This window comes from Takifugu flavidus, chromosome 18, assembly GCF_003711565.1.
Source record: "Takifugu flavidus isolate HTHZ2018 chromosome 18, ASM371156v2, whole genome shotgun sequence".
NCBI lineage: Eukaryota > Metazoa > Chordata > Actinopteri > Tetraodontiformes > Tetraodontidae > Takifugu > Takifugu flavidus.
The window spans coordinates 1,597,309-1,625,287 of record NC_079537.1 but is presented as its reverse complement, the minus strand read 5'-3'; the positions used below and the strand labels follow the sequence as shown (position 1 = coordinate 1,625,287).

Sequence of the window (27,979 nt, the reverse complement as noted above, 5' to 3'; positions counted from 1 at the left end):
AGAGTTCTCTGTGTGTGAAGAACTATCAGCTTTGAATCACACATTGTAACTTAGATCCTGAAATACATGCTGTAAAATACATGCATGACATGTAAATGATAAATAATTCCGTGTCTTTGACTTGGTATAAACCTCTAATTCAAGTAACATTGGTCATACGTTGCTTTATTATTTAATCAGGAGCAAATGCAAACGTTAAAATCAACACTGTTTTGAAAGGAGTGCTTTTGAATGAGTATTCGGTGAAAGGCAACATGCGCAAAATGTGTTCCTGAATCAAATCTGTTGTTGGGTTTGCTAAGATCATAGTGTTTACATAATGTCATTGATTTCAATTGCTAATGTCTGTATTTCTCCCACGCAGGGCATCTACAGCTGCATTCACGGGGTCCAGATCGAGGAGAAGAGCAGCTCGGCGTTGAATTCCCCATCAGGCACCATGAACAACACACACTCCAACATTATGCGCCTCTTACGTACTGCCAAGAACATGGCCTCCCTATCGAGGGTTAACGGTTCCCCGCACAGTGCCCTGGACTTCATTCGGCGAGAGTCTTCTGTGTACGACATCTCTGAACACCGACGCAGTTTGGCGGGACATTCGGACTGCAAGCCACCTTACCTACCGGAAGACAACATGTTCAGCGACTACATCAGCGAGGTGGAGAGGACTTTCGGTAACATCCACATGAAGGACAGTAATCTGTACCAGGACCATTACCTGCATCGCCATGGTTCTACACTTGGGCTCAGTGGACCACCTCCTAACCGGCCCCACAGTTTGGGCAGTGCTAGCTCACTGGAGGGTGGCATGTTTGACTGCGAAAGCCTGGGTGGGGGGGTGGCTCCCATATTCACTACTCAGCCATGCTCAGCACTCACCCACCGGAATATGAGCAAGTTTGACCTCCTTGCTGGACAGACCCCTCCTTCAGGCCAAAGCTTCAAAGGTGGCCTCCCAGATTTGTATGGGAAATTCTCCTTTAAGGGCGGTGCCTCAAGTTCCACATATATACCTGGGCATAACTACTGCGGAGGAAGAGCGGAAGAGGATGGCAACATACGCTCAGATGTCTCGGACATTTCCACACACACCGTAACTTACGGAAACCTGGAGGGGAACGCTAAGAAGCGTAAACAATATCGAGATAGTCTGAAAAAGAGGCCAGCCTCTGCCAAGTCCAGGCGGGAGCTGGATGAAATTGAGCTAGGCTACCGCAGAAAACCGTACCACATCAGCCACCATCACTACCATGGCCACCGATCGGCCTCCCCACCCCTATTGCCCTCCGAGCGGAAGAGAGGAGGTGGTGGTGGAGTAAATAATGATGGAAACTATATATTCAGAGAAAAGGAGAGCGTTAGAGACTTTTATTTGGACCAGTTCCGGCCCAAAGAGGGAGTCCCTCAGTGGGAACATGTGGACCTTACAGAGGGCCCTGGAAATAGAGATGGAGGGGTGGCAACCTGCACCTCCCTGGTCCCTGTGGACGACTTTCTTAAAAGCAAGCCTAAAAGGTCTGATTCTAAGAGTGGAGGAGGATCTGGGCTAGCAGGAGGAGAGTGGGAGTGCAGAAACTGTCGGGCTAGTGGTGGAGCAGGGGGCAAACAGATGTCTGTGCATGGAGGAGTCGGTGGGTACGGCGGTGGCATGAGCTGTGGCTCTTCAGGTGGAGGAAACAGCCGTCCCAGCTCTGCTACCTGCATGCGTTGTGAAGGCTGTAAAAAGACGGGAAACCTCTATGATATCAGCGAAGACAACAACCACCTCTTGGAACAGATGGGGGGAGGGCAAGGTGTGGGAGGAGGTATAGGAGCCGGTCCCCAGACTCAAATGCAGGGCCCACAGAGGAGGAAGGGGGGCAAACAACTTAGAAGGCAGCACTCATATGACACTTTTGTTGACCTTCAGAAAGAGGAGTCAGACGGTATGGGGAGTTTGATGGGGGGGCTCGGAGGAGGTGGCGGGATGGGTGGTGCAGGAATGGGAGGAATGCTGCCTCCACCTAGGAGTGTGAGCTTGAAGGAGAAAGAACGCTACATGGAGGGCACCAGTCCCTTTGCACACATATTTGAGCGCCACGGGGGCTCTGAGAGGGAAAGGGAAAGAGACAGAGATCCGTTATTTTACGGAGGTGAGGGACGGAAAGGACCTGGATCGCCATTCGGCCTGTTCAGAGGTGGTGAGGGCCTCCACCGCCGTTCCGTTGGAGAGAGAGACATGAGAGATAGGGATAGGTCCTTGATGGAAGGAGGAGCATTCTCATTATCCAAATCTCTCTACCCTGACCGGGTAAACCAGAACCCCTTTATACCGACCTTTGGTGACGACCAGTGTCTAATGCACGGGGCCAAACAATATTACATGAAGAAGCAACAGCAGCAGCAAGTTGCCACAAATAGCCAAAGTGACTTTAGGAGCCAGATGAGCACGGCGTCATATTTGCCAGCATCTGCTACGGCCGGGGTGATGTCCAATGTGGGGTCCCGATTCCCAAAAGAGCTCGGCCTTGGTGGAATGAATCACCACGGCTCCATGCTGGGAGTCAGCCCCCCACGTCCTTTCAATGGAAGCAATGGCCATGTGTATGAGAAACTTTCTAGCATCGAGTCTGACGTGTGAGAGTTAAAAGGGAGGAGAAGGAACAGACAATGGCCTGTGAAAAAGAGAGGAGTTGAGGTGTGTGTTGTTAGGAGATCAGGGATGATTTTAAAGACACTGTCCACAAACATCAATCCTAGCCCATATTGGGACAGCACCATGAGGTCAAAGATGAGGAGATGACTTAAACATGGAAAATAAAAATGAGGACAGCAGGAGGAGGAGGTACGGGAGGTTAACCCGCTCTCAGAAATGGCCGAAGCTACTCTCAGCTTAACTTTTTTTGTTGCCCTCGCTTGCAAAGTCCAGGTCCATCATCCCATCCGCCACTGAGACAGAAGTCGGTGTACTCGGTTATCATCAACACCTCATCCCGGCTTGATACTGGGTGTGTTAGTCTGGTGCGAGGTGATGGCTGCCGGAGAGCTCACGCTGAGCGCTTATGAAGCAAGACTGCAAGAGTGTTGAGAGGAGCGAACTGCCCATCTGCCCCTGTGTCACCGCAGAAAGGAGACATTGTCACATTTGCACCTGAGATGACTGCTGCCTCTCTCCTCTAGCGTTCGCCACCGCTCCTCCTCCTCATCTCCAACGGCAAAAGAGCCAATCTTATTTGCTATGAGAAATACAATCATTAATGATAATAAGATATTCTTCTAGAAAAAAACAACAGGGTATAAGAACAACAATAATATTGACAACAATGTGAAGATGTTAGTGCTGATTATGATAACACTGCTTATGAGTTTCTCTCATTTTCTATTTTGTTGGTTCTTCAATAATGTTCTAATATCTGTGGTTTCTGTGGTGGCAGCAGGACAAAGGCGGAAAGTTCGGGTTCCCATTTCCCGTTTTTCTGCTTTTTACTCGGATACTTTTCTCCATAGCCATGTTTGTTTTTCTCTGTATAAAAAAACGAAGGTTTCAAAACCATCAAGTTCAGTTTGTGCAATTTGTTTTCCTTTTGTCCAGCTGAACTTGTGCTACTGTGAACACGTTTGATCGGAAGCTGAACATACCCAGAGGAAGGACGTGCCTTAAGCGGTCTCCACTTCACATGAGGCCCACCGCGCAGCAGCGCTGGGACGGACCAGCATGCATCGGAGGCTGCTCGTGGGTCAAATCATGTTTATGAGCCAAAAAAAGAAAAAAAAAAAGTCGGTAAAAAAAAAATTACAGCGGGCTTGTGACCAAGCTTGGTTTTTAGATACACGAACGCCATTTGGAAGGTGTTTTCTAACTTCGTAAAAAAAACAAAAAAACGATTTCACACGTCACTTCACAGTCACGCAACACTGCAGCCCTTAGACCACTGTTTTTATTCAGGTTCCAGGCTACAGACACTTAACTTTTTCCGGGATTTTCATTGGACAAAGGTGTTTCTTTACACTCGCGCAAGCAGTCAGAACTCCGGGCTCTGTCTGGATTTTGTGTATGATTAATAGATGTTGTTTGTGTAGGCGAAATGCTCCAAAATGTGTAGGAAGTGTTGTTGCTGTGTGACAGCGATAAAAAGCTTTTGTGCTCTGGCCGACGTCTTGATGGACTTTTTGCTTCATTTAGCGCAGGACCTTTTTACTCAGAGGAGGTTCTGTCTCTCAGCAGACATGCCTTATCGTCCCATCTCTTCGAGCCCATCCCCCACGCTCGCCGTCTGATGACGACTCATCATTTTGCTGTACTGACGCCTCGATTAGTCCTTTAACGGTTTGATCTTTGATTAGCTGGCGGTGTCAGAAGTTCAAGGGCTGCGATCGGAGCTGCTGGAGTGTGAACGTTGGCAATGCAGACTTAAAGTTTCCTCTAAATGTACCTGCTGTAGGGAGGCAAGGGTCAAGACTGTCCGATAACAGCTGGGTATTTTTTTTAATCCCCATCGGTTTGGCTGATGACTATCAGCACCCTTACTCCACAGGTAACAGTGATGACGTTAGCCTTAAGTCAAACATGCCCGTCCTTCCCTCTCGACTCCATATACTGAGGTGGGCGTCTCCTGAATCGTTTTCTATGTTTTGAAAGTTCAGGGCCACCGCTAAGATGGCATAAGAACGGGGAACCGACGAAGGAAGACTTAACTGAAAGAAGATCTGGGAGTGGACATCAATCAGTGTCAGCATTAGTATCAATCTTTTTCCTTGTAAATATATTTAAAACTCTTTTCACTTTGTACAGTAAAGAGACAGGCAGGATGTAACTTTCAATATGTTTTGCAGCAATTTAAGAGATAAAACTCATTTAAAAAAATCACAAAAATTTAAAAAAAAGAGCAAAAAAAGAACAAAAATATAGTTAAGACATACATATTACTTATCAGTAATAGTGACATTATTGAATTTTCTCTTTTTCTTTCAATCTCATGTTTACTTAATTATTATAGTTTACCAATGAGTATACTAATAATGATAAGAATTTATGCTTTTTCATATTTTCACTAAAGTTGTCCAAGACTGACGATAACTTACTGTAGGTGTAGATGTTTGTTGATCCAAAGGGAAATTTTAGTTTTTAGAAGTCTTTGCTAATTTTCCCTTAAATTGTGTTTAGATTTTTTTCCTCCTCTTTTTAAAGTAAGCTCTACACACAATTTTCAAGGTCAAATTGGAATCTACACATTTATGGAATACGATGACAGGTGTATACATAGATGATGTTCGTATATAGAGGCAGTAAACTGTATAGTGATCCTTTGTTTTTAGGCATCAAAAATTCGAGATACCAACGTTTTTGTTGCCCGTTTTCAGTTTATTTCTTTATTTGTTAAACCGGGCTCTAATGGTGATTGCACAGAGAATTTAGAGCCATCGTCAGCCCGGCCTATCCTGTCCCCTATCTGTGTTTGGGATAGAAATCACTGTGGTAAAGAATACACACGCACACACACACACACACACACACACACACACACACACACACACACACACACACACACATTAATATCTATATATCTATATATACATATTTGATCAGCACTGCACAGTTTCCCAGTGTTGAAGTTTTGATAACATTGCCGATAATTTCCGCACAATTTCGTCAACAACCGAGCACGAGTGTAGTTTCGCCTGAGCGGGAATCACCTGAGGCTGAAATGCATTTGTGCAACCCCTTATTTCAAAGGTGCCACCTTGCTTCTACCACCTTGCTTCTGTTGCTGCACAGGAATTCAACCCTCGTTGTATCTCAGCTCCAAAGTGTGTCATTTGACATTGGAAAACACTTTAAATGCATTTGATCCTAATTTGTTTTCCTGCAGCTGTGTGTCTGCCGGGACCTCAGATGTCAATTAAACTTTCATGTGTGTCTGCTAGTCCATCATAAATGCCCCCCTTTTTCTCCATATCCATAATCCTTTCCCCGGCCCTGAGCGGGAAGCCCGTCCCTCTTCTGTTTTCCTTCTCGAATGCATTTGTGTCTGGAGGTTCGATGGAAATGTGACAAATGCATCCCTGCGCACACAAACTCTGCCAAATCCTTTATTTTCCGCGCAACCTGCTGCATTTTCCCCCTCTCCCTCATTTGCAACAGCACGCCCAAACTGAAAACGCACTTATTTTCCACTGCAGTAAAGCTGCTGTTATCAGGCGTTTCCCACCTCCGGCTGCCAGAGTGCGCCGGTCAGGCTGCAAACGTGGCCCCTCGCTATTATTTTCTTTCCCTTACGTGCAAACGATCACAACAGATTGGACTCGGACGTTTCAAAACACTGTGTCACTTTTACTTTTGCTCACAGCTCATAACGCTAAAATGGCAGGGTTGGTGGGCTGATGCCTCCTGCAGGTGGGGGGGTGTAAAGGACACCTCAGGTCACATGTGCTTTTTGTTTTTTCCATCACGAATATCAACACGAGGGACCAAATAACGGCACGACACGGTCAGCCACAAGAAGCCATGCACCGATCATACTGACCTTTTTTTGTGTGTTTTGAGGTTATATTGGGATTTTCACATCAATGTTTTCGAACAATAACTTGTCTCCAATGCCGAGGAAATATACTGTGATCTATGATTTGTTGTAAAAGCCAGTTTAATATAGCCGCTTATGGGGGTTTCTTTGCAATTGCTTGTAGAATTAAGGCATTCATATCAAACTTTTCTATAGAATTGTGAAAAGTTGCTTTGATCTTGCTATTTTCTGCCTCTGGCTTTCATATTTAACAGTGCTTTGCTTGACCCGAGTCACATATCAAAGACATAAGGGGTTGCAACTAATGTGTTTCACAGAGTGCAGGATCAGAGAACTACGAGGCCTGATTAGATTAACTATGTGACGAAATGGGGGAAATAGAACATGTAACATATCTAATTGTACACATGATGGTATACATAATATCCTCGGCCATTCTTTTCTCTTTTTGTGCCCCTCCCCCTTCTTTGAGATAACCTGCAGATTTTTACACCACACAGAAAAAGAAACCTAAAGCAAAACTTGTACAGGTTGTGTAAATATTGAGTATCACAGAAGGTGTGTGGGGGAGGAGGGGGGGACGTTTACCTTTCTTTTTTTGTATGGAAACGATCAAAGTAATCTCAGTAACAGTTAATCACATCATGAGAAAACTGCAAAAAAAAGGTATTATAATAATAACAACCCGCTAAGGTACTTCTAATAAGGATACTACTGATATCTATAAGTGCTCAAATAAGACTATTCTTTCTCTTTGTACATGATGAACAAAATGAAGTGTTGAGTATTAATAATAAAAACCTGTAAGTTTCACATCTCTGGTGCTGTTTTCTTTTTCTTCTGTCCTGCTGCGTCAATATCAATATCTCACCAGTCGCCTTCCAGTTGACATTGCAGAGGGCATTCAGCGGTGCCGCTCTCTCGCCAGTGGTGTAATATTGTCCCTTAAGCTAATGCATCTAGGTTTCTGAATTATAAGCAGGGCATCCTGTCCCCGAGAAAAAAAAAAGAGAAAAAATCAAAGCTAATATCGTGTGCTTAGCTAGGCCATTAATGTCCTCTGATGGAAAAGCTTTTTTTCCCCTCACTTAATACATCTCATTTCTCCCTAAGCTAAATGCAACTTCCAGCCAAGTTTCTGAATCATCAATATTGAAGTGTGGGGAGGCGGGGGGGTGGTTGCTTATATCCAAAAGTATGTTCCCTGAGCCGGACTGTGCTGTGTATTGTGCCGATTTTACATCTTATCCAAAAAGGATAAAAAGTAAAATAGCCCTGATACACTCCGGGTGTCTTAGTTCTAAACACTAAAACTCAGTTACTTTGCCAAGAAGCCTGTTGAGACTTTCAGAACCCTACTCTCTAGTCTACCACTTCCCACCTCTCAGATGGTCCGAGACGGAGAACTCTGCTCGTGGAAACCAGCACCGCAAACACGTTTCAGCGCTCGAGCCAAAAAAGCAAAGCTGTGTTATTTTGGCTCGTGACACATCTTTTATCTTCTCGCTCAACACGTCCGTGGCATTTGGATATTCGGTAGCTGCAGGGCTTTGGAGTGGAAAAATGAGATTAGCGCACACGAGGATAATGTGAAAGAAGTGCAGTTCTGCCGGCTAAGTTATGCTACAGCGCTATCAATATTTATTCAATTTCCAGGTCACCAGGTTAGAAACTTGGTTCAAAAGCGGCGTTATGTGATTGAGGTGGGAAAATAAAGGCGGTCCATTCGTTGTGATGGACCTAATGTGAGCGATCATTGCAACAGCGTAGCCTTGTTAGCGATTGTTCCTGAACAGTGCGGTAGTTGTCATTCTGACAACCTCTGGGCCACCAACCTGTTTACACGGATCACGCTATGTGGGAAGCTCAGCAACTTAAGAAAAGGCTTCTGTTCAAGGTGTAATCTGGTAGTTTATACTGTGGGTTGCATTGTTAGCATTTGAAGACCACGGTTGCATATTAAATGGTTTTCACTTGCTTTTCTGTTTCCGTTGCGTTTATTTCAGAAGCGCAAGTGTGTACAACTCGTTTATCAATGGTGATGTCATCTGTAAAGAAGCAGTGTGTGGGGAAATACAAAGGACAGTTTGCTAGCATTCTGTGAGGGGAACCTAACACTGATTATTCCTGATCAGAATCAGGCTGGGGGTGCTCCAGTGTATCCCAGTACCCAATGGGTAAGTAACACGCCCTGGACAGGCCCATCGCAGGACACACACGCAACAAGAGACACCTGTGGAAGACTCATGCAGGCAGAACAGGCAAACTCCACACAGAAAGGCCACAAACACAGAACCCAAACCCTGGTCTATCAGCTAAACAGAGTTTTAACTAACATACCTGCAAGTTAAGCTAAAACTGAGTCCATACCTGCACACAAACCCGCATGTCCTCCAGTTCTGCGGCTCCAACTCTCCTATCTCCTCATCCATCATCACTAGAGGAGCACCCAAGCCCCCCATCAGTCCTGGCTCACATTAATTTTTCAGCCACACCAGCAAAGCAAGACTTATTCAATTATTGATGGTGGGGGCAAGGTGCGATGGGTAAGGGATGAGAGATTAGTGAGATGAAGGTGCCAGTGTAGGGAGATCTGGAGGTTGTCAAGGGGTGGATATAGGGGGGCTTTAGAGTTGCTCTTTAGAGTTGCTACATGCTAAATGATGCTGTTGCATAACACCATGCTGCACCTTTTTCCTCATCTGTTTGACCAGTTTTGCCTTCTTGACTCCTCTTTCTCCATCTCTCCTACTCCCTATATCTCTCTTTCACTCACCAATGCCCCCTTCTGTTGAGCATCATGTTGACTTATTACAGCGGCGGGAGAGGCGGTGGGGGCGCCGCAGTAATAAACGGCCGCCGGGCCTGTGAGTTATGGATGAGAGTTTGCTGGATAATGGAGAAATGAGAGAGAGAGCCGGACGGAGGAGGGGGAGGAGGTGGAGTGGTAAAAAGGACAGATGACAACAGTTGCTTTCATAAGTCCATAAAGCAAACTTCCATTTCAGAGAGACAACTCGCTCCATCCTTGAAACTCGTGACCTCAGAGGCTGGAATTTGTTTCCAGAACGTCTGCCCACTCTGTTCAGCCTGTTTTTCTTCTGTCATTTTCGACTCTGTATGAAGGGCCTACACTTTAACAATTAACAGTTACCTAGCAACTGGATACATTATTTGTGAAAGCGCGGTGTTGGTCCTGAGGCAGCGATGGAATGTACGGGGGGCCGAGATGAAAGTCATATAATCGAGCTTTTGAATGGCATCTGACAGAGGTAAGAACATCAAATGAAACCGTCTTAGGTGTTCAATGTAACCAAATTCCTTTATTTGATGAGCTATTGCATGTTAAAAACACACGCTCACGCCTACGCCACAGGCTGCCGCTTCACTTCACTTTGCCCGAACGCTCCGATCTGTGAGTGTGTTACACTGTAAAATATTCATGAAGCAGAATTTAAATGACACAAATATGTTCATGCTTCCCCTTTGACTCCAACAGGTTTCAGTGATGTTACAATATTGGACTGAAGAACACCGACTGATTTCCTCTAGCTAAACCTGAACCATCAGTTCATCCGTGATTGGTTGGAATAATTATTTAATTAGCGTTTCAGCTTCGATTTTCCAAATCTTTACGCGCAGTCGTTGGGTTTGTTATGTTGCATCACGGAGATTCAAAGCGGTGGCGAAGCGAAACAATGACTTCCTGTCCGAAACTTCAGCACAAACTGTGACTGTTGTCCGGCACAGAGTGATTCAGCGCTAACAAGCACATGTGTGCAGACAGAACGACAGGTGCACCGACATGAGGACCCATCATCGAGTGGAAGGTGAGACTGAGCACAGAGAAGAGAGGGAGAGCGAGGGAGCGTGAAGATAAAAAAGACGGACAGATGGAGTGATAGGACATCAGCAAAGTGAGAGATGGCAGCGATGGTGACAAGGAGGCGCTGAAGAGAAAGGGTTAAAGAAGAGATGGGAGAGAGATGGTTGCCCCGGCAACAGCGATCGGCGTTTTTTTCCCTCTCTCTCTCTCTCTCTCTCTCTCTCTCTCTCTCTCTCCCTCTCTCTCTCTCTATCAATCTCTCTCTGATACACACACGCGCGCATGAACACTCAGACATAAATACACATGTTCTTTTCCTCCTCTAATCTCCTGCTTCAGCACCGCAGAGTTCAAGTTGGTGTAGCGCAGCAGCACACTGGCCATTAATTCAGCTCACAACACAACACAACACAATACATCACAACACAACACAACACAATACATCACAACACAACACAACACACACAATACATCACAACACAACACAACACAATACATCACAACACATCACAACACAACACAATACAACACACACATAGATAGATAGATAGATAGATAGATAGATAGATAGATAGATAGATAGATAGATAGATAGATAGATAGATAGATAGATAGATAGATAGATAGATAGATAGATAGATAGATAGATAGATAGATAGATAGATAGATATAGATAGATAGATAGATAGATAGATAGATAGATCTCATCTCCCTCTTCCTGAATAAACCCTTTCACATGTCACATGGCAGGCCCGGGGGGGGTGCAGTGTCTAAGGTCAGTGTCGCATCACTGTGTGTGTGTGTGTGTGTGTGTGTGTATGTGTGTGTGTGTGTGTGCGTGTGTGTATGTGTGTGTGTGAAGGCTTGTTGCGTCGCACCGGTGAGTGACAAGCATGTGTGTGGGTGTGTTTTTCTTTGAGCTCTGTATGCACGCCAGAATTCCGTGTGCGCTCCATATGTGTCATCTCCAGGAGTCCAGCGTGTGTGATGCAGTGGAAGAATGTGCTGAGTGTGTGTGCACACACACACACACACACACACACACATGGACCAGAGTCCAGTGTGTGTGACATCGAATCATAGATCAGTGTGAAGGGGAAGTGAAGATGATAATGGTGATAATGACAGTGATGATTTTGATGATGATGATGATGATGCTGATGATGATGATGATGATGATGATGATGAAAACTCGGTCACATTTACAGGAGAACAGAAGAAGAGGCCCTTCAGGTGTGGACATGTGGCTAACATAAATCATGGCAGCAGATCCTCCTGTCAACCTTTGCTGATTCACTTGTTCTCCATCACCTCTTCACATAATCAACCAGTAACACCTCCCTCCCCTCTGATTCCAGCAAGAGGATACTAAAGTCCCCCACTCAACCCCCCCCCCCCCCAATTTGCCTCTTCACACCCACCCACCTACCCTTCCTTTCGGTATCCGTAGTGATTGGAGGCAGGTTGCTCAGGTTGCTAGGAGACGAGCCGATCGTGGCAGACCGACTCAGCGTGAGCGCGTCAGTGAGGGAACGTTAGGAAGGGGCGCCCCCTGCTGGCCATCGGGGGAGTTGGCGGCGTGGAAGTGACCGTCTCACGGTCCCTTTATCAGCGCGTCAATTAACAATTAAAGTTTTGACGCTCCACATGACACCAGTCCTCGTGCTCAGGGTCAGACGCGTAGAGCATCTCACTACCTGACAGGAATCAAACTTTTGATCGTAATTTGGCGAACCCTCACAGCGAGGATCATCAAAGGTGGCGCCCATTTTCCAACCACGATAGTTTCAACGTCCGCGTGAGCGTAATTGTGATAACGCAGGGGAAGATGAAAGACTGTGAAACAGAAGCACTTCAAAGCCACAGATGAGACGAAGTCGGCTCTATTTTGTGCCGCAGTAGGCCCGAGCAGAGCGACACCGCTGCGCGTCCGTGGTCTGACTCTGACTCCGTGTGGTCGCCAAGGAAACTGCATCCCGCCGCTGCTGTGGACGCGACTGCTGCTGGGAGAGTCGGACACATGTGGATGCACATGTGGATGCAGATGAGGCTCGAATAGAGCACAATGTGTGATTAAAATGGCTGCGTTTCAGTGTAGCCAACGCACTTAAAGTCTGGACTCTTGTCCCCCAACACACACACCCACACACCCACACACACATCACATCACAACCCCCTTATCCTAACTGCCCCCCCCCCCCGGCTAAGCCCCTAACCTGAACCCCATCCTAAACCCTCAGCCAGCCTTTGGAGACGCGAGGACCATCCAAAATACCCACACTTCCCCAAAACGTCCTTGTTTTGCGTATTTTGCAAGGCCTACTCAATGTGAAGCATGTACAAGAACACACACACTGGCAAGCGCGCACACGTAGTCTCCATAGAGACACACAATACTGCATCCTTGGCTCGTATGGAACAGTTAAAGGGGGTTTTAATGCGTGTATGTTGTGCTGTGCCTCATCTCTGTGCTTCAGGCTGCAGCACCGTGAATACTCGCCTCCCCCCGGACAACAGGGAGGACGGTACAAGCAGACTTCTGCTTCTCCTTTTCTATCACTCATTCGGGAGGTTTCCTAATTTGCAAAGGCCCATTCGGAGACATTTCTCATGCAACTGACGTGAAATCATATTTTAATAAACTCACTGGAGACTATTAAAAAAAAAGACCTGCCTTGTTGCACGGCGGCGGGTCCATTTGAGGCACCAGGCTGTTTCATGCGCGTGTGTGAAGTGGATTTGAGAGCCTGGTCTCCGTCACGACTGCTCCCGGGTCTGTAACTATGGCGGCGCGGCAGGTTTGAACTCGGCAAAGATGAATGTAGACACATTGAGCAACGCAACTGGGAGAAAAAAGGGGCTGCTTGTGTATGTGAGGGAGACGTGGAAGGCGATACGCGCTCGGATCGTGCGCCCCCGTGCGCTCCGAGCCTCCTCTTCACCAGATCTGACCTTGTGGGTGATGGAGGGAAGAGCCGGCGCGCACCGCAGCAGGTGCTCCCGGTGATTGGATGGGCCCGGCTGGCTGGCGCGGGGTATCAGCGGCCTTTATCTCGCCCCGCTACTCACCCCTTTACCTCAGAGGCGACGCGGCGTGCGTGCGTGCGTGCGCGACAAGTGAGACCCGCGCCCGCAAACCAAAAGCGCACCCGCGCGAAATCGCACGCTTTCAAAGGCAAAATGCAGATACTGAGAATTATCCACAGTTAAAGGTGATGTGATGCAGTTGCTATGGCAACCGCGGTAGAAATAGACGTGTTTCTGCAAGGGAATGAGACCTATTGAAATGTTAAGAGAAAAAAAAAAGCCCAGGGAGGGTTTTTATTGCGTCGTGATTGTCGGGTCAATTCAGGGAGCGTCCTGACCCGTTTGGGTGCGTGTTGACACTTGTTTTGTGGAGCGTTTGCGTGCACGTAGGTGCTTGTGCGGCACTCACACGCGGGTGTGGAGGGGGCATACGGGGTTTAATATGAAACAGATGAGATTTGCGTCCCACCCTCATGTCCCGAGCAGGGTGTCAGGCATTAGCCAGAGCCTATGCGAGGGGGGGGCTCTTCTTGGGTAAAACAACAACAATGCTGCACAATGAGTCTGCAGTTCAGCATCAGGCGGCCACAATGAACCTAACGAGCCTCATCAGCGGCGCTGCAATCCCCCCCCACCTCCATTCCATTCAACTCTGCCTCCTCTCCACGTTGCCTTTGTGCCCCGGTGCCTTCATTAGGCTGCCCCGATTCCTCTTCACTACTTGAGGTGAAGTAAGAACAAAGGAGCCCTGATGAGCCGCCCAGTGCGTGCAGGAAAAATGCACGTGGAACCGTAATCTTAGATTTTTGTGTGTTAGAGAAGTGGATGAAGAAGAAGAAGAAGAAGAAGAAGAAGAAAAAAATCAGTGAAATGGCAAAAGCTTGAGAGAGGGAGGGGAGGTGGAGGGATGCGATGGAGACAGATGAAGGAGGGAGGGGGGTGCAGGAATATGAGTGTGCATGCATTTTCAAGGCGGTCTTTCTCTTGCAAGAACACACACACACACACACACACACACACACACACACACACACACACACACACACACACACACACACACACACACAGTAGTCTAACAGGAAAGCGAATGGGTTCGGCCGCTGATGAAGGAATGCAAATGCAATTTTAGCGGCGGAAACTGAGCTCGGAGCGTTTGGCAGAGCCTCCCGAGGTGGCAGCGTGTTTCATTTTAGTTGGGGATAGGTGGAATCACCTCAGCGGTGTGTGAAAGAGAGAGAGGAGGGCGAAAGAGAGAGAGAGAGAGAGAGAGAGAGAGAGAGAGAGAGAGAGAGAGAGAGAAGGAAGGAGCGGGGAGGGGGCGGGGGTGTATGGACCCTCACTGGTTACGGGACCCACAGGCACCCCGATTGTGCGCCGCTCACATCATTTTTGGAGGTGAGGACAAAAGGAAACGAAAGGGGGGGAGATCTGAAGAGAAGGCCCGGGATCTGGGTGTCGTGACGGGCTCCCCCCTCCCTGACTTTCGCCGCCGCAGGTCGGGGCTGTCTGGACTCAAAAAGGGTGAAGGAAAAGCGGCGGAGCTGTCGACTCCAGACTGGGGTTTCCTGCCACAGCAGCGGGATTGTCACAAAACAGCCTTTCAGTCTTCGAGGGGCCTTGCATTGCTCCGCGTCCAGGTATGCGTTTAGACCGCGTTAGCTCGCCTGTCTGACTGCTCCGTCTCTTCCTGGCTGGTTCAGGCTAATGCCAGGCTGCGTGATGGTCGTTTGCTGATGCAGTACCCACGCCAAGTCTCTTGCGTTATATTGCTAGCTAACTGATCTAGTCCCAGCCCCGCTGAACATCTGTACCTAATCACCTCTTTGTAGCTAAACGCTGCTGGGCTGCCCAGTGCCGTTAGCCCGCTACTACTGCCTCACCTCCTTAAACGCTGGTAATAATATAACAAACGCAATTTAGTTAGCTTGCGGAGATGCTAACTAGCGGTTCGCGGCTAAGATATCCCCCAGCAGAGGCAATTAGCTGGCATATTTGATGTAATAATGCAACAAGGGAGCTAGCGCTAAACATACAGAGCTAAGGGAGTAGCTGCACAGAGCTAATTTTAATGCGTATTGCCTGCTAATGGCTATTGTCGCTCCCGATTTTTATAAATGCGAGTGTTTTGGGTTGATGACCCACCTGGGGCGACGGAGCATTAAATAGAGGAGAGCTGGTGCTCCACACTGGGACAATACCGACGCTTTTTTTCAATTAGGCAGCGGCGTAATTGATTGACTTGCCGGCCGAATCTGCATCGAGTCATTTTTCTGAACGCTGCACTCCTCTGTTATTGCGAGCGGTCGCGCACAGTGAACTGCTGTGATTAATGAGTGATCGAGATACTGAGCAGAGGAGATCAATAGTGTGCTTCGAAGTTCCCAAATTGACAGCAGATCACCCACTAGTCGTGCATCTGTTTGTTTGTTGACTTGTGAGGATGAGCAACCTCATCCTGATTTTGGATCTCCCTTTTAAATGATCTCCCTGTGCACATAGTAAATGACCTCTCACTAATTGACATCCCCACTGTAAATAAGGTTCTCATCATTGACCTGTCGGAATTAAAGTCGCCTGAAGTGCGTTCGGGGTCATTAACCTTTTGAAAGTATGGTGGAGGGAAACAATGGCGGCTTTAGTCACACTTGACACGTGTAAACAATGACCTATCAGAAGGTCAGCCATTAACATTTCAACTTTGTCAACTGTAACGGTGCCATTGTGGACCCGCTGGAGATGGGTGGGGGGCGCCTCAACTCCACGAGGTCGTTTGTTTACATGTTTGTGACCTTGCCCGTGTTACTTTGTTGCCTTAATTGCACGCCGCCGCTAACCCACTTTTCTCTCCGCCATTCTGGTTTGTTATCAGTCAGGGGAGGCTGCTTAGACACGCTCCGACCACAGCGAGGGCTGCGCTCCCGGCGCATATTAAACGAGCGCCGTTCCCGTTAAGCCAAAAAGCCTTTTAAGCAGCGATGTCAGATCTGAATGAATAGCGGATGCCGTATGTAAGTAACGCTAATAACATTGTTGGTTTGGTGGATCTCTTTGTGCGATTAGTGCGGTGGACTGTGAAATACGAAACCACTTCTGGGGAATGCTGATGTCATCTGAAATATTAGAGTCTACATGGGTTTGTGTCTTGCAAAGACAACAACCTCAGCAGTGTAACACATCTGCTAAGGTAAACAAAGGCCTTTATTCCATCTGTAGATGGGGAATATTTTTTTGAATGATGAAAAGGCTGGTGTGTGTGTGTGTGTGTGTGTGGGAGGGGGAACATTGAGCATCATCTCCACAGTGTTGCAACAGTTCTCTCTAATTACTGAGTTTGTCATCGTTCTGGCGCATTTTGATCCATCTTTTGTCATTCCAGGTTTGCGGAGACAGGCTGCATGGAATTGGTGAGAAGGAAACAAGAGTGTGAAGTGACTGGATTCTTACTGGAATAAATGGATTACTTTCCTCTGGAACATTATTGCCATGGAACCAGGTAAAACCCAGATGGAAAATAACAAAGCTAGCGCGGCTACGTGCTGAAGACCCGGGAGGAAACCAAAGCGAATGCAAATTCCAGCAGCAAAAAGTTGCTAAATAGGGACCAAAGACATCTACATTCTGATGTCACGCATGCAGTGGAAAAACAAATAAGACCTACGTTTGAAAGGGAATGACCAAGAAAACCAAGACTTTCCAACAGTGTAACACCCAAGAGCTGCTGACTTTATCAATGGAGTGTTTGCCTCTGAGAGTGTCGAGTGAAGGTCTGAATTCAGACCTCCTGACCCGAGTCGCCGCTCTCCTCGTCTCACGCAGATGCGAGTTCAATTCCAGAAAGCATCTTCCTGCCGGGGGACTGAAGGAAGCCTTTGACGGGGTAAATTTTCAGCGCTTTTGTTGAGTTTGTTTGCGCAGGATGTTATCAGACGCGAGCCTGCTTTAATTTTCTTCTAGCTCCGCTTGCTTGAGCTGTGCTAATCACAGCAGCACACATGTAAGAGACGTTTGAGGCAGAGCCTCTCGCAGTGTGATGTGCCAGTCGTCCGCGCTAGCGTCGCCCGCCCAGTGCCAAACTGCTTCGTGGAAATGAGTGCGGGACTCTAGCATCGCTGGAACGGCATCTTTCTTTTTCGTTTCCATTTTGAAAATTCCGTTTCTCGAGCTTTTTTTGAGGAAGGAAAAAAAAAATAGAAGTCAATCGCAGGATTGTCTGGTTGCAGAGGTTCTTTTTTCACCATCGGGCCTTTTCATATCAGGAGAAAAAAAAAAAACCAACCTCATCTGTGAAATCTGCCTGCCTACTTTCTGCTGCCGCGGCCTCAGAAGAGCGATATGTGGACACTCGTCAGCTTCCATCCGGATGGATTTTGAAAACATTTCTGTGTTGTACTGCCACAACCTTAATGGTTACTGTGATAATCCCCTCAGATTTTGATCGGAAGCATTCCTTCTTATAGACTTAAAACAAAACAAAAAAACCGGGAGAAACGATGCAGAATTTTCCAAATAGCCCAGCTCCCCCCTCTCTCCCCCCGGGGTTCAGCGGGAGGAGTGGGGGAGGAGGACCTGCGTATCCCCCTCAGCCAGCAGAGCCTCAGATCTCCCCAAGGATGACCGACGATTACATGGGGATGCAACAGCAGAGCCTGCACAGAGGCCACCACAGCCCCGCTCAAGCCAGCCACATGCTCGCCTACAGCGCCAGAACCCGAGTGTCCGCCGAGCCGCCGCAGGGCGCCATTCACAGCAGCAGCTCCAACAACCCTTACAGGAAGGACGTGATGGATTATTATTTTTCAATGGGAGCCAAGGACAGACACAGAAGGGGGGGTCTGGGTTACGGGGTAGGGTTCGGGTACCCTAATATTGATGGACATATACCTCACCAATACCGGCACACAGGCTCTGGCTCCGCGCCATCGTCCGGCCTGATGTCGCCGTATCCTTTAGACTACGCCTCCGGCTCAAGTTCAGGTGGAGGTGGCGGCGTCGGAGCGTTCTCCCCTTCTCAGCAGTACAACATGAGTCAGAACCCTGCAATGCAGTCAGTGCCAGGCTCTCAAATGCATCACCGCCAACATGGACCAGCGTTCCATCCCGGGCAGCAGCACCGGGGCTACCCGCAGTCGGGGCACAGAATGACTCCTCAGTACCCACATTACTCCCCACAGGGCGGAACCTCCGCAGGCTCATCAGGAATGTACAGCCCCCCTCCGCAGAGATATCTGGACGGGACTGCCGCCCCCGGGTTTGATCCCAAAGTCAACAGTTCCCCCAGTGTCAACTCCAGTTCAAACCCCATGTCCAGTTCAGTTGCTGCTAACAATGCGGGGCCGATGGAACACGTTCAGCAGGGTTACCACGCTCCAAACTACCCCGGATTCTCCCCACAGACACTTTCGCTCCACAAGCAAGCCGCGCTACAGCACCGCAGCTCCCAGCACAGCTTAGGCCTCGGTTATGACCCCTCTGTCAAGATGCAGCACCAGGGACCGTCTTCAGGCGCTCTGTACGCCAAACATCATCAAGCCTCCACTTTGCCACCTGCAGCATCTCAAGAAGTGGCGAAATCTCCCCTGCACCCCAACGCCCAGCAGAACCAAATGAACCAAAACTTTAGCCCCATATCCAACCCCTCTCCGGCCGCCTCCGCCGTACATTCCCCCAGCTGCAGCTCCTCTCCTTCCCCTCTGATGGGTGCCACAGACCCGCACGGAAACCCCACCGGCCACGGCCCCCCTCATCCACACTCGGCGAACCCCCGTAGCAACAACGGACAAGGTAGATTACTGCAGAGCATGCCTCAGCTAAGTCCCACACCCAACTCCAATGGCAGCATCAGCAGTTGTGGCAGCGGCAGCAGTCATAAAGCTCCCAGCATGAGTGCACTCGGAGGGGCTCATCACCCTCCAACAGGCCGCACCAAAATGGGGTTAGTCACAGGGATTGGATCCAGAGAGGACGCCTCCTCTGTTTATTCATCGTCCCCACTTGACAAAATGCAGGATGCAGGCCTGAATAGTCTCAATGCCTTGAGCTCACAAGTAGCCAATTTACCAAACACGGTCCAGCACATGCTCCTCACCGACACGGTGTTCTCGCAGAAGAAGGCGAAAGAGTTTGCGCAGATGCAGCAGGCGGCTCACGGCCTGCTCGCCTCGCAACCGCGGAGCCGAAACGCCAGCGCGGCCTCGAGTACCAGTACGGTCAAAGAAGGCAGCGGAGCCGGCGTCGCGGACGCCGGTGCCGAAGAAGACGCCGCGGCGGTGACACCGGCTGGAGTGCCAGGGGCCAAGGTGGAGCGGGAAGAGCACTTTCCAGAGGGGGAGCGTGGGAGAGTGAGGCAGATGAGCGGCGCGAGCAGTGGCTCCGAGCCAGCCGGCCATCGCCCGCCCTCTCAGACTCAGAGCGGACAGTCATCAAATGTCAAAACAATCCCCTTTGATTCACCATCAAAAGAAACGGCTCTGTCTGAAGCTAATTCAAATGACGCTCACGTCCCCCCGTTGTCATCTCCGCCGTTCGGATGTCAGGCGTCGGAGGCTGGCCAGGTTTCTCGCTCCACGCCTCCGGTTTCCTCGTCCCCCTCCTCCACCACCTCCAGTATTGCTCCCACCCAGCCAAACTGCGACCCCGAACCCGGGTTGGCGCACAACGAGCACCGAGCCGGCCGCAGGAAGTTGACAGAAATCAAAAGTGAAGGCATCAAGAAAGAAAGCGATGAACTTGGAAACCTGGCGCAGCGCGACCGAGAGGCCAATACACAAAACGGTCAGGACAGGAAGAACAGGCCGCTCGCTGCGTCCAGACTACAACGTAACGAGAGAGAGGAAAAGCACCCGTTTGAGGAGCACAACGCCAGCGGCGTCGGCGTGATAGTTTCAGCCCGATCTGAGGGGGGTCACGGTGAAAAAAGCAAGCATCCCCAAGACTGTATAGAAGAGAAGCAGCCACACTCCTACCTGAGAGAGCCCAGCACTCACAATGGAGAGGAGGGCGTGGATCTGACTCTCTATTCTTCTCATCATCAAAAATCCAACTTCAGTCGGAATTCTCAGAATCCTCCTCAGTCTGGATCAAATAAATTCGGCCACCCAGAATCAACATACGGCTCGGATTTGCCAGTTAAGAACAGGGGAAGGGGCGGCTCTGCGGACGTCATGGAATCGAATTCCAGATACGCTGGGTACCAGCAGCCTCCGTCTGTGTACGGCCCTGCGCATCACAAAGATGCTAGCTCTGTAGCAGAGGACTTGGTGAAGAGAGGCCACAGGGCAGGAAGCAAGGCGCAGGAGGAGAATTCACAAAGTCATCATTTTCCCAGCCTGTTGCAAGAGGTCCTTCAAGGTTGCAATTTAGACAGACGCTACGGCAGACCCGAGCAGCCGTACTCTGCCCACCCCCACGCGCAGCAGCAGTTCCAGGCCAGAAATGCTTACGACATGACTGACGGTATGAGGGTGCAAAGTGGGGTAAGTGAAGCTTTGGCTACCCAGGTGGGTCCCGGGAAGCCCCCGCATCCCAACCAGAGGCATGGCACCGAGCCCAGTTTCAACACGGATCCTCAGTCAATGAAAACAGAGCTGCCTAATAGTAAGATAGTACCAAATGCAGAAAAATCAGACGCGAGTGGGGCCCAGAGTCATTTATCGCAATCTTCAGAGTGTGACCCGCCTCACCCAAAGCATGTATCCGCATATTCTGTGCCCCAAAGAAAGGCTTTATTTAATGTTTCAGGCCAGTCCTCTGCTGTTCAGGAGCTTCTTTTGCAAGAATCGGAGCCGGTAACAGGCGGCGCCGGACAGCCGGAGTCTCAGAAGGCATCAGGCTCCACATTAGCCCCATCCGAGCGTCGCTCAGTCATCTGTGATGTGTCTCCGAACAGACACGGCACACCAGAGAGAGATAGAGAAAGTGATAGAGAGCGGGAGAAAAGTCACAGCGCAGCCTCCGTCATTCAACAGCCATTTTCATCCCCGGCAGCAGCCAGTGATCTGAGTAAAAAAGCCACGGCGGTGAAACATGCGGTGAAGGTGGAAATGGCCCCAAAAGAGTCGGCAGTTGATGCCGCGACCGTCCACGCTGACCACCGTGACGGGGCCAACGAGGCTGACGCCGAGTTTCACTCCAAATCTGTTCCCTCGTCCGTGGTGCTGAATGCTGACCCCTACAGGAGAGGCGGTGTAGATTTCACACCCGTGCCTTCTCACCCCATCACCTCTCATTCTCTATCTTCACCGTCAAGGACGCCGTCGTTTCTTCACGGGGTCGAAATATCGGCCGGAGGCGGCAGAAGTTTCCCCGGGTATCGCTATCCAGACACGAGGGAGGGCGCCATGATGCCTCGCGGCAGCCCCCATTTCCCCTCCCATCCCGCGTACCACAATTTACCCGCCCAGGCTCAACCTGGGTGCAAACTTCAAACGTATCCACATGCCCGCGGGACCATTCATCACCCCCCTGACATGAGTGACTGGGTCAAAGCGATGAACAGGCCACCGAAAGAGTTGATGATGCAGCCTGGGTCCTCCCCGGGGAAACACAAGGGCGGCCAATCGGAGCAGAGGCAGAGGCTGGCTGACCTGCCCGTGGAACAACTCGCAGGCAAAAGCTCACTCCATCATCAGAGCTCTTTCTACGATTTAAAAATGTGGGAATCGACCCACGTTGGACGAGAAGGCGCCATGTTGATAGAGGGAAACCCCTACTACCGAACGCCGGCCCCGCCTCCTCCTCCTCCTCCTGTAGCGCCGCTTGGCCCCTTTCCTCCAAAATTGACTCAAAACGCTGCTGAAGCCAAGTTCTCGCGAGGAGCAGCAGAGGACGTTAAACTCTCGTGCCCGCCCGCTCCGCTCAGCTCCGCAAAGACTTCTGCTGACGCAAACTCCACCCCTCCACAGGTGCAGCGTCAGACTAAACCCGGCTCTGCGGACACAAACCCGCTGATGCTGCGAAGGAGAGTTCGCTCTTTTATATCTCCTATTCCGGCCAAACGGCTACTTCAGGACGGGTCGCAGCAGAGGGCCGCCTCCAATTCCCATCACCCTGTCGGAGCTCAGTCCGAGCACGGCCCTCACAACGAAGACGACTCCTCCAGTTCGGATGTCCCGTGTCCCAGACTTTCGTCCCCTTTGCTGAGAGAAAATAATTATTCCCAACCGTTGTCTCCGCTGAGCGCTCACACAAAAGCGTTGCCGCCCAGAAAGGGTCGGGGTTTGAAACTGGAGGCGATCGTGCAGAAAATCACCCCCAATATCAAAAGGCCACCGGGCCAGGCAGACGACGAGTCAAATCATTACCCGGGATTCTCTCACTCGGAATCCTTTAATGAGTCGCAGGAGCAAGACTTGGCCCCCTTCCCCAGGGTCGCAGGAGGGGACGATGGTTACATTGAAGAGAGTTCCTTATTAAACGACATGCTCCCCTTCAGGGTGGGTGATGAGACCGGGCCTCTGCCTCCATCCGCCTACCCGTGTGACCCCCATCAGGCGTCCCAAACCTTGAAACAAGACTTTGACTTTGGATTAGGTGCGGCTGTGGCGTCAGCATCTGGCGAAAAGGAAGACTTTGCTCTGCTCGGCCCTCTACCCCCTCCTCCTCCCCTTCCCCGCCCCGTCCAGGGATCGCCACCGCCATCCTCCTCCGCCCTGTCCGACATTGAGCATTTCACTAACACGTATCAGCAGCTGGAGACAAGAAGAGGAGAGCATTCCGCTGCTAATCTCCTCCGGCAGAAACTTCAAGAATCTGGCATCGGGTTCGATGATTATCCCGGCGGCGAGTACTATGGCACCACCCCGCCCCACCACGGCCAGCCTCAAGGACACATATTAAACAGACAACATCAGATGCCCTCTGTTAGGTCCAGCCTCTCCCCACAGGATTCGAAGCCTCCAGAGAGCCTCGTGCCTAAAGGCTATTTTCCATCTGGCAAGAAGAAGGGGAGGCCGGTTGGGAGTGTGAATAAACAAAAGCGGGCCCAGAACCCCCCCCAGCCACAGATGCAGGGACAAGCTCAAGCCCAGGCAGAGGGCGCAAATATCAGCGCTCCGCCAATTCCGCTGACCCCAACAGCAGCTCCTGTCACGACCCTGCAGACAGTACAGACCGCTAGCAGCACGCCAGACCTGACACTGCCCCCTCCGACGGAGAACAAGCTCCCTCCTCAGCTGGCCCCGCCCATATTGACCCAAGTGGTGAAAGTGGACGCTGAGAGTGAGGACACGCAGCCAGAGATAGACGTCAAACCGGCACGAAGGAGGCGCAAAGGTATTAAAGATGAGGACGAGCCGTTAGACGCTAAAGGTCAACAAGGGCGGAGGAGGAAGAAAGCGGCGGCGTCCAAAGACGACGCAGAAGCAGCCAGGGCAAACAGAGCCTTCGCGGATCCGAACAGGAAGGGCCCGTTCATTCCTCACATACATGTGGAGAACAAAGTACCTGAGATCGGGGCAGTGTGCACCATTGTAAACGCTGAGGAGGACAAGACGAGAGGAGAACGGGCCACGGTCGCAGGGAAAGCGAGCGGGAGCGGAATCGATTCCCTCCTGACCTCAGCGCTTTCTTCCCAGTTGTCTCGGAGAGACAGGGAGTCTGAGAAAAGAGAGGCCGACGAGGTGGAGTCTCCGCTCCAGTCGGGAAAAGCGCTTCCCTCATCTGGCCACGTTGTTGTGGGCCCCGTGATTACGGAGACGAACCACTCGGGCCGGCTGCTCTGCTGCCTTTGTCAGAAATGGGCCAATTACAAGAACCTCGGGGATCTCTACGGGCCTTTCTATCCCGCCGAGTACGCTGCCAAGCTTCCCAAGAACCAGCCCCAAGTCAGACAGTGTCAAGCAACCGCAGGCACAAACAAAACAGGACCAAATACAGACATCATTTCAAATACTTTGAACAGCAGCCAAGAGGCACAAACGCAAGATGCTTATTTTACCCAGAGTGACTACGCTATCGGCACGGATTCAACATCCCTCACAGCCGCAGTCAGACCTGTCTCCACGGCTACCAGAGAGGAAACAATGACACACTTGGCTGGCAGGTTCAGTAATGCCGCCTCCTCGTTGTCCCCCTCCTCCTCCTACGCCATCAGCAAACCGACGTCTCTGACCTGGGACATGAATCTCCAAATCCACCCTATCCCTGAACTGAAGCGAGAGGCGGAGCCCGACATCGACCAGCAGTGGACGCGTAAACAGCCGCAGCTGCAGCTGCAGCCGACGCCCGACGAGGCTCAGCAGAGGCCCCAGCACAGGAAGCTGACCTCGCATCCACGTTTCAAAAGGAGGCACAAGTCCAGTGAAGACTGCCCCAGGATGGTTCCCTCCAACAGCAAGGCCTCCCTGCCCTTCCAGCCTCCCCCACCTGCCCTGGACTCCCTGGGGCCCCTGGCACAGCTTGCCCAGCTGCCCAAGATGCCCATGGACCCAGAGGAGCTGTGGGTCCACGAAGGCTGCATCGTGTGGACCAGCGGGGTTTATCTGGTCAGTGGGAGGCTGTACGGCCTGCAGGAGGCGCTGGACGGAGCCCGAGAAACGGTGAGTGGACTCTGGACGTGGTAATATTTCTGTGGCGCTGAAGAACCTCGTGTGGATTCGACTGCGGACTCGACGGGTTCTAATCTTTCTGCTCCGAGCTCAGCTTGACGCATCAACCTGTGGTTTGTGTCCTCAGTGCTGTTCGTACTGTGAGATGGTGGGCTCCACTCTGGGCTGCTACAGCAAAGGCTGCACCCTTCGCTACCACTACCTTTGTGCCATCGAAGCAGGTAACTATGACCCAAAAGTGCGTAGTAATAATCAGCTACCTGACGCGCCGCTGTGGCAACATTTGACTTCCCTTCGCTGCCTTTCTTCCAGACTGCTCGCTTAATGAAGATAATTTCTCACTGCGCTGTCCAAAGCACAAGGTAAAAACAAAACCAACCTTATTTTATCACGTTTTATCTCGCACCATCGACGGGTGCTGCCCGGCCTCATCGCAGGTGGCATCAGCACCTGGGATGATTGCACGCAGCCTGCCGCAGGAATGCGACAGACAGCCTGAAATGTGTGTCTGAGCATGACTGAGTCAGGGGAGGAGGACTCTTTACAGCTGGCCTAGCATCCTACACTGTCTCCTAACTTGAAAACGTGATAATTGAACGTTAAATCGATTTTACTGGAGTTTGCAAAAGTTTTGTCTCCCTTCTGCTGAGAGACTGAAAGCATATTTTCTCTTTTCTTTCTTAACGCCTTCCATCTGTGTCTCTCAGGTTACCCAGAGTATTCGGCCATCTAAATTGGTTTACATGGAGCAGTCAGAGAGAGGCTGAGGGGAACAGAGCGAGCAGCAGCAGAGGAGTCTGGGAGCTGTAAGTTGTGTCTTGCTTTATTTTCCTTTATTCCCAGTTACTATAGGAAAATCACCTCGATCCCCTTAGATTTCACCCCTGGCTGTCATTCCTAGCCCCTCTTTCCATCCTCTACTAGGTCTAAATGAATAGCTCTGTATTCCTCATAGACACAGTTTGTCTAAAAGTACATATATTTCCTCTTCAGCCAACTGTTGCGTTACTTCCGGAGACATTGGATTTAATATAGCGGCCTCTACATTTTTTTAATTAAATGAAGACTAGATTTACATTTCAAAGCAACAAAGTGACATCATTTGTTCCATTAAGGAACTCCAGGTGGCTTCCTATTTGGACTCCAGCACTGCTTTTGAGTTCATTTCAGACATATGGTTCTGGTTTCCACCGGCAGATTGTTAGCGGTGCTTTGCCAGACACCCACTCAGATTTAGTACCAGGAACCTAAGCACCACTTTAACAAAGTTCCGACCACGCCAGGGAGCGAAGATATATCATCCTGAGCCTCACGTAATTCTAGTTTCAGGGTATGAAATAGTTAGCGATACTAGCAGACATGCTAACAGTGGCATACACTGAATGTCACATTGTGCTTTTGTGACCACAAAAGTAAAGTTTCCCACACTCTCCTGGGAAGGAGAGATATTCCTTATTTCTGTGGCCTCTTTGTTTACAGCAAAATGCTTCATTCGTGAATTTTTTCTTTCTGGGAGAAATATTCTCCCTCTCCAGGTTTGTCCAGAGAGAACAATGCTGCTGCCTGTGCTGCGAGGCCAGACCTTATATCGCTGTACATATGCATAGCTTAAACGTAAAAGCATAACCTGTATTTGGTGACAGTTTGGTGACAGTTCTCACTTTCTTTTGCATTTCTTCTCAGGTCAATTTGGATAATTGAACGGTGAAGAATGCTGTTTGTGAAGCAGTCCCCCCGCCTCCCCCCAATGTGAAGTGACAGGACTACAATGGACTACAATTAAAGGGAATGTACAATTTCTCCCCAGGAAGCAGCATTATTTACACTTTGGACAAAAGAAAATTGAATCCTTTTTCTTTTTTTCTCTCTCCAAGAGAATTATTGCTCTACGTGAAAGCAGAACCGCGGAGATGCAGAGGAGAAGGAAAAAGCAGAATTTTTAAGCAGGGACTAATCTTTTCTGTAAAGAGCGTCAGAAAAACGCTTCCTCTCGGCTCACATTGATTTCTCGAACCCCTTCAGAAGTCTTGTTTATCACCCATTATTTTTTGCTTTGTATTATTTTTCGCTATAAAAAGTCAAGTTTGGGTGTCAAACCCCGAAAATGAAACCTTTTGAGAGAATTTTGTATCCTCTCGCCAGTATCATATCTTATATTAGGATGGTCAATTATTGTAGCCCTCATTATTATTTTGTACACTCATCATTTATTCACTCATTTAAAAAATGACATGGATGTATCCCGTTATATTCATACTTTTTTTTTTTTTTATTCCTGGAGAGGGAGAAGCCGGAGTCTTGTCTGGAATGTCAGGGTCAAATTTGCCACAAAGACATTATTGCCTTGGGAGAACGGACATCTGTTGCCTTTTATGTCACGTGCGCAAATGAGAAGCGAGTGCGTGCGAGGAGCGGAGAGAACAGTCGATACGATTCCATTTTTGGTCCTTTTGAAAAGTGTTCTTATTTTTCATCGCCGGGGTTTTTACTGTACAGATAGTATTCATGAAAAACTCAGACTGACGATCTTATTTTTCAAGTACAAATGTTCGTTACGTGCACAGAGGAGGACGGGGGGCGCGCACGTGTTCCCACAGACAGGACGAGTGTCCTCTTGTTGCCGTGGGACTGTGTACTGGGTGCTGAAGAAGCGTCCGATCCTCACGGAGCGACGGAACGTTTTGTGTTTTTTTGTAACCTTGGAGACGCGTCACGCGGAGGCTGGACGGGCCCCGCCGAGCACGGCGACACCACAGCGGCTCCATCGGGAGGTGCGAAATCCATTCAAAAGCATTGCCATAAAATTTCCCATGGTGTTGTCTTTATCATTTTTATTGTTATTCTTGTAAAAAAAAAAGAAGGAAAAAAAAAGGTCCAGCAGAGGAAAAAAAACGGTTACAATATTGAAAACATGCTGTATTAGAAACCTGTCAATATGTATATGAATTATGAATACACTTCAAATGCTTCAAATATGCTTCCCCCTCCTTTCTCACAGTGCTTGGCCCCGGTTTTCATTCCTAAACACATCGACATTGGAAGCGATCGCACGTGTCCCGTAGCCCAGTTTTCACTCAAAC

The 27,979-nt window shown here is 49.5% G+C and overlaps 2 protein-coding genes across 5 annotated transcripts in view; both read left to right on the top strand.

Moving 5' to 3' along the window:
• Nucleotides 1–7,316, top strand: part of grin2ba (glutamate receptor, ionotropic, N-methyl D-aspartate 2B, genome duplicate a) — a 93,437-nt gene extending 86,121 nt beyond the window's left edge. The window contains exon 16 of the mRNA XM_057014410.1: nt 365–7,316. Within this exon, the coding sequence (XP_056870390.1) occupies nt 365–2,623 (2,259 nt within the window). The 3' untranslated portion in view covers nt 2,624–7,316. The remainder of the gene's footprint in view (nt 1–364) is intronic.
• A 7,090-nt stretch (nt 7,317–14,406) lies between these two features.
• Nucleotides 14,407–27,872, top strand: tcf20 (transcription factor 20). Of its 4 annotated transcripts, XM_057014307.1 has the most exons (7): nt 14,407–14,993; nt 16,417–16,540; nt 16,733–24,890; nt 25,027–25,120; nt 25,212–25,261; nt 25,607–25,705; nt 26,583–27,872. In XM_057014307.1, exons 3-6 carry the CDS (start codon nt 17,847–17,849, stop codon nt 25,664–25,666), a joined length of 7,248 nt encoding a protein of 2,415 aa, XP_056870287.1. In that variant the 5' UTR covers nt 14,407–14,993; nt 16,417–16,540; nt 16,733–17,846; the 3' UTR covers nt 25,667–25,705; nt 26,583–27,872. The 4 variants fall into 4 exon arrangements, with proteins under 4 accessions (XP_056870287.1, XP_056870288.1, XP_056870286.1 ...); XM_057014308.1 differs by lacking the exon at nt 16,417–16,540 and having other exon boundaries at nt 14,407–14,751; XM_057014306.1 differs by lacking the exon at nt 16,417–16,540.
• Nucleotides 27,873–27,979: the final 107 nt, after the last annotated feature.

Excerpts from the sequence above, each read along its gene's own strand:
- tcf20 (XM_057014308.1), top strand. The coding sequence starts at position 17,847 with ATGCAGAATTTTCCAAATAGCCCAGCTCCCCCCTCTCTCCCCCCGGGG. Across the intron at positions 25,121-25,211 it reads CCTTTGTGCCATCGAAGCAG|ACTGCTCGCTTAATGAAGAT; the intron begins GTAACTATGACC and ends CCTTTCTTCCAG. Across the intron at positions 25,262-25,606 it reads TGCGCTGTCCAAAGCACAAG|GTTACCCAGAGTATTCGGCC; the intron begins GTAAAAACAAAA and ends TGTGTCTCTCAG.